At 50.3% G+C, this 3,243-nt stretch overlaps 1 protein-coding gene across 6 annotated transcripts in view; it reads left to right on the top strand.

The window, feature by feature from the left end:
* The window catches only part of PLD2 (phospholipase D2), a 16,615-nt gene extending 13,779 nt beyond the window's left edge, over window positions 1-2,836 (top strand). For all 6 annotated transcript variants that reach the window (XM_017496779.2, XM_037727221.1, XM_037727223.1 and 3 more), the window contains 2 exons: window positions 1,091-1,205; window positions 2,046-2,836. In XM_017496779.2, the coding sequence (XP_017352268.1) occupies window positions 1,091-1,205; window positions 2,046-2,270 (340 nt within the window). In that variant the 3' untranslated portion in view covers window positions 2,271-2,836. The remainder of the gene's footprint in view (window positions 1-1,090; window positions 1,206-2,045) is intronic.
* Window positions 2,837-3,243: the final 407 nt, after the last annotated feature.

Here is a 3,243-nt window from a genome sequence, read left to right as displayed (position 1 = left end):
AAAAAAAAAAAAAAAAAAAAAAAAAAAAAGTAATTTTTCTTACAGGTTCTGAGGATTGGGAAAAAAACTGGAAAATAAAAGAAAATTTAAGTAAAAATAATTTTTTAAAGCATCAAGGTAGTCATCAAAGTAGAGACAAATCAGAACTCCGTTGGCTTCTTTTATACTTATTTTACTATTTTATATTGCATTTATCTTTTTGGATTTATTTCATTTTTGTTTCTTCGTTCGTTTTCAGATGGGGTCTTGCTCTGTGCAGTGGGGTGACCACAGCTCACTGCAGCCTTGACTTCCTGGGCTCAAGTGATCCTCCTACCTCAGTCTCCCAAGTAGCTGGGACTACAGGCACACGCCACCACACCTGGCTAATTTTTGTATTTTTTGTAGTGGTGGGGTTTTGCCATATTGCCCAGGCTGGTCTTGAATTCCTGAGCTCAGGCAATCCACCGCCCTCATCCTCCCAAAGTGCTGGGAATACAGGTGTGAGCCACATGCCCAGCCAATTTTGAATTACCTGAGTAAGGGCCGGGCAAGATGGCTCACACCTGTAATCACAGCACTTTGGGAAACTGAGGCGGACGGATTACCTGAAGTCAGGAGTTCGAGACCAGCTGACCAACATGGAGAAACCTCATCTCTACTAAAATTACAAAATTAGCCAGGCGAGGTGGCATATGGCTGTAATCTGTTACTCAGGAGGCCGAGGCAGGAGAATCACTTGAACCCAGGAGGCAGAGGTTTCAGTGAGCCGAGATTGCACCATTGCACTTCAGCCGGGGCAACAAGAGCAAAACTCCATCTCAAAAAAACCACACACAAAAAAATTACCCGGGCATGGTGGTGCACGCCCCTGTAGTCTCAGCTACTCAGGAGGCTGAGACAGGAGAATCGCTTGAACCTGGGAGGTGAAGGTTGCGGTGAGCTGAGACTGTGCCACTGTACTCCAGCCTGGGCAACAGAGCAAGACTCCATCTCAAAAAAATAATAAAGAAAGAAAGAAAGAACCTGAGTAGGGACAATGTAACTTTTCTGATACTCGGGTTCTCTAACGGTCTTAATCTGGCCCTGCTGGGATCCCTTTCTCCTGTAGTGTGATTCTTGGAGCAAATGCCCGGCCAGACTTGGATCTCCGAGACCCCATCTGTGATGACTTCTTCCAGTTGTGGCAAGAGACAGCTGAGAGCAATGCCAATATCTATGAGCAGGTGGGAACTTGGGAGGGTAGGGGGAGAGTGGCCTGGGGAAATTTACAGATTATCCTGCTCAGGGTAGGATGGAGAGAAGCCCCATCACACAATCATTCTTAGAAGGGGGTGAGGGCCTGGGGCATTTGCTATCAAGAGATTTAGTGGTCCTGGCTGGACATGGTGGCTCACGCCTGTAATCCCAGCACTTTGGGAGGCCAAGGCAGATGGATCACATGAGGTCAGGAGATTGACACCAGCCTGGCCAATATGGTGAAACCCTGTCTCTACTAAAAATACAAAAAAAATAGCTGGGTGTGGCTGGGAGGCTGAAGCAGTTCAATTGCTTGAACGCGGGAGGCAAAGATTTTAGTTATCCGAGATCTTGCCATTACACTACAGCCTGGGCAACAAGAGCGAAATTCCACCTCAAAAAAAAAACAAAGTATAGGCTGGGTGCAGTGGCGCATGCCTGTAATCCCAGCACTTTGGGAGGCCGAGGTGGGCAGATCACAACATCAGGAGATCGAGACCATCCTGGCTAACATGCTGAAACCCCATCTCTACTAAAAACACAAAAAAGCCAGACGTGGTGGCAGGTGCCTGGAAGGCTAAGGCAGGAGAATCAAGTGATTCATTTGAACCTGGGAGGCAGAGATTGCAGTGAGCGCAGTTGACGTCATTGCACACCAGCCTGTGCAACAAGAGTGAAACTCTGCCTCAAAAAAAAAAAAGAGTTAGTAGCCCAGGGTCAATGAGGGTGAGGAAAGATGGTATGGGTGAAGAGGTCTAGCCTAGTTGGACTCAGATTGTTGGGAGAGTCTCCCCAAGCCTTACTGGCATCCATGCCTCTGCCCACAGATCTTCCGCTGCCTGCCATCCAATGCCACGCGTTCCCTGCGGACACTCCGGGAGTACGTGGCTGTGGAGCCCCTGGCCACGGTCAGTCCACCCTTGGCTCTGTCTGAGCTCACTCAGGTCCAGGGTCACCTGGTCCACTTCCCACTCAAGTTCCTAGAGGATGAATCTTTGCTGCCCCCACTGGGTAGCAAGGAGGGCATGATCCCCCTGGAAGTGTGGACATAGTTGAGGTCCCTGTTGAGAAGAGGTCACCAGCTTCTGTGCCCCACTAGGTCAGGCTCCCTGCCCTTTAACCCCAAGGACTGAGGGCAGTGCCCTTTGAGATCTGGGGAGGCAGGCATCCCTGTAGGGGACTAGAGATGTCACCGAGGACCCTTACTTGAGAAACAGCTGAAGAGGGCACTCCCAACCTTGGGCTAGGGAGGCAGGAGAGAGTTGCAGAGAAGCTCACCCTCCCTACTGCCCAGTGCAAACCACTTCTACATGCTGCAGAGGAGAAGCACAACTCCTGCCAGGGTGAACAGGTTCAAGCCTCTTATTCCAGGAGAAGAGGGCTCTGCCCAGGCCTTAGTATCCATTCTTCCCTTCTCCTCCTGCCCTTGAACCCCCTCCCTGTCCCAGGGCCTCTCCCAGCCCAGTGCTGCCAAGGTGGAGGGAAGGAGAAAGCCACTTCTGGCTGCAGCCCCCACCCAGGGAAGGAAGGAGGCACATTAACTCCCTCCACTAGCCTGCTCACAGACACTTTGTATCTGTTCAATAAGCATTTCAAAAATAAAGGTGTAGAAAAGGTTCATGCGTCCTTCTTGGAGGAACGAAGTGCTTGTTCCAGCCTCCCATTCCTGCCTACATGGGGCACCAGTCCCCTTCACCCCTCCACCTTATCTCCATCCTACTCCTTCCTCTCCTTCCCTCCTTCCTTCCTTCCTTGCATGCTTCCTTCCTTCCTTCCTTCCTTCCTTCCTTCCTCTCTCTCTCTCTTGACAGAGTCTTGCTCTGTCGCCCATGCTGGAATGCAATGGTGCAATTTCAGCTCACTGCAACCTCTACCTCCCAGGTTCAAGCAATTCTCCTGCCTCAGCCTCCTGAGTAGCTGGGATTACAGGCACCTGCCACTACACCCGGCTAATTTTTTGTATTTTTAATAGAGATGGGGTTTCTACAGTTGGTCAGGCTGGTCTTGAATTCCTGACCTCAGGTG

The sequence above is a fragment of the Cebus imitator genome, unplaced genomic scaffold (assembly GCF_001604975.1).
Source record: "Cebus imitator isolate Cc_AM_T3 unplaced genomic scaffold, Cebus_imitator-1.0 Scaffold223, whole genome shotgun sequence".
In the NCBI taxonomy this organism is placed as follows: Eukaryota; Metazoa; Chordata; class Mammalia; order Primates; family Cebidae; genus Cebus; species Cebus imitator.
Note: the sequence above shows the minus strand (reverse complement) of the source record. Positions and strands in the feature narration are given on the sequence as shown.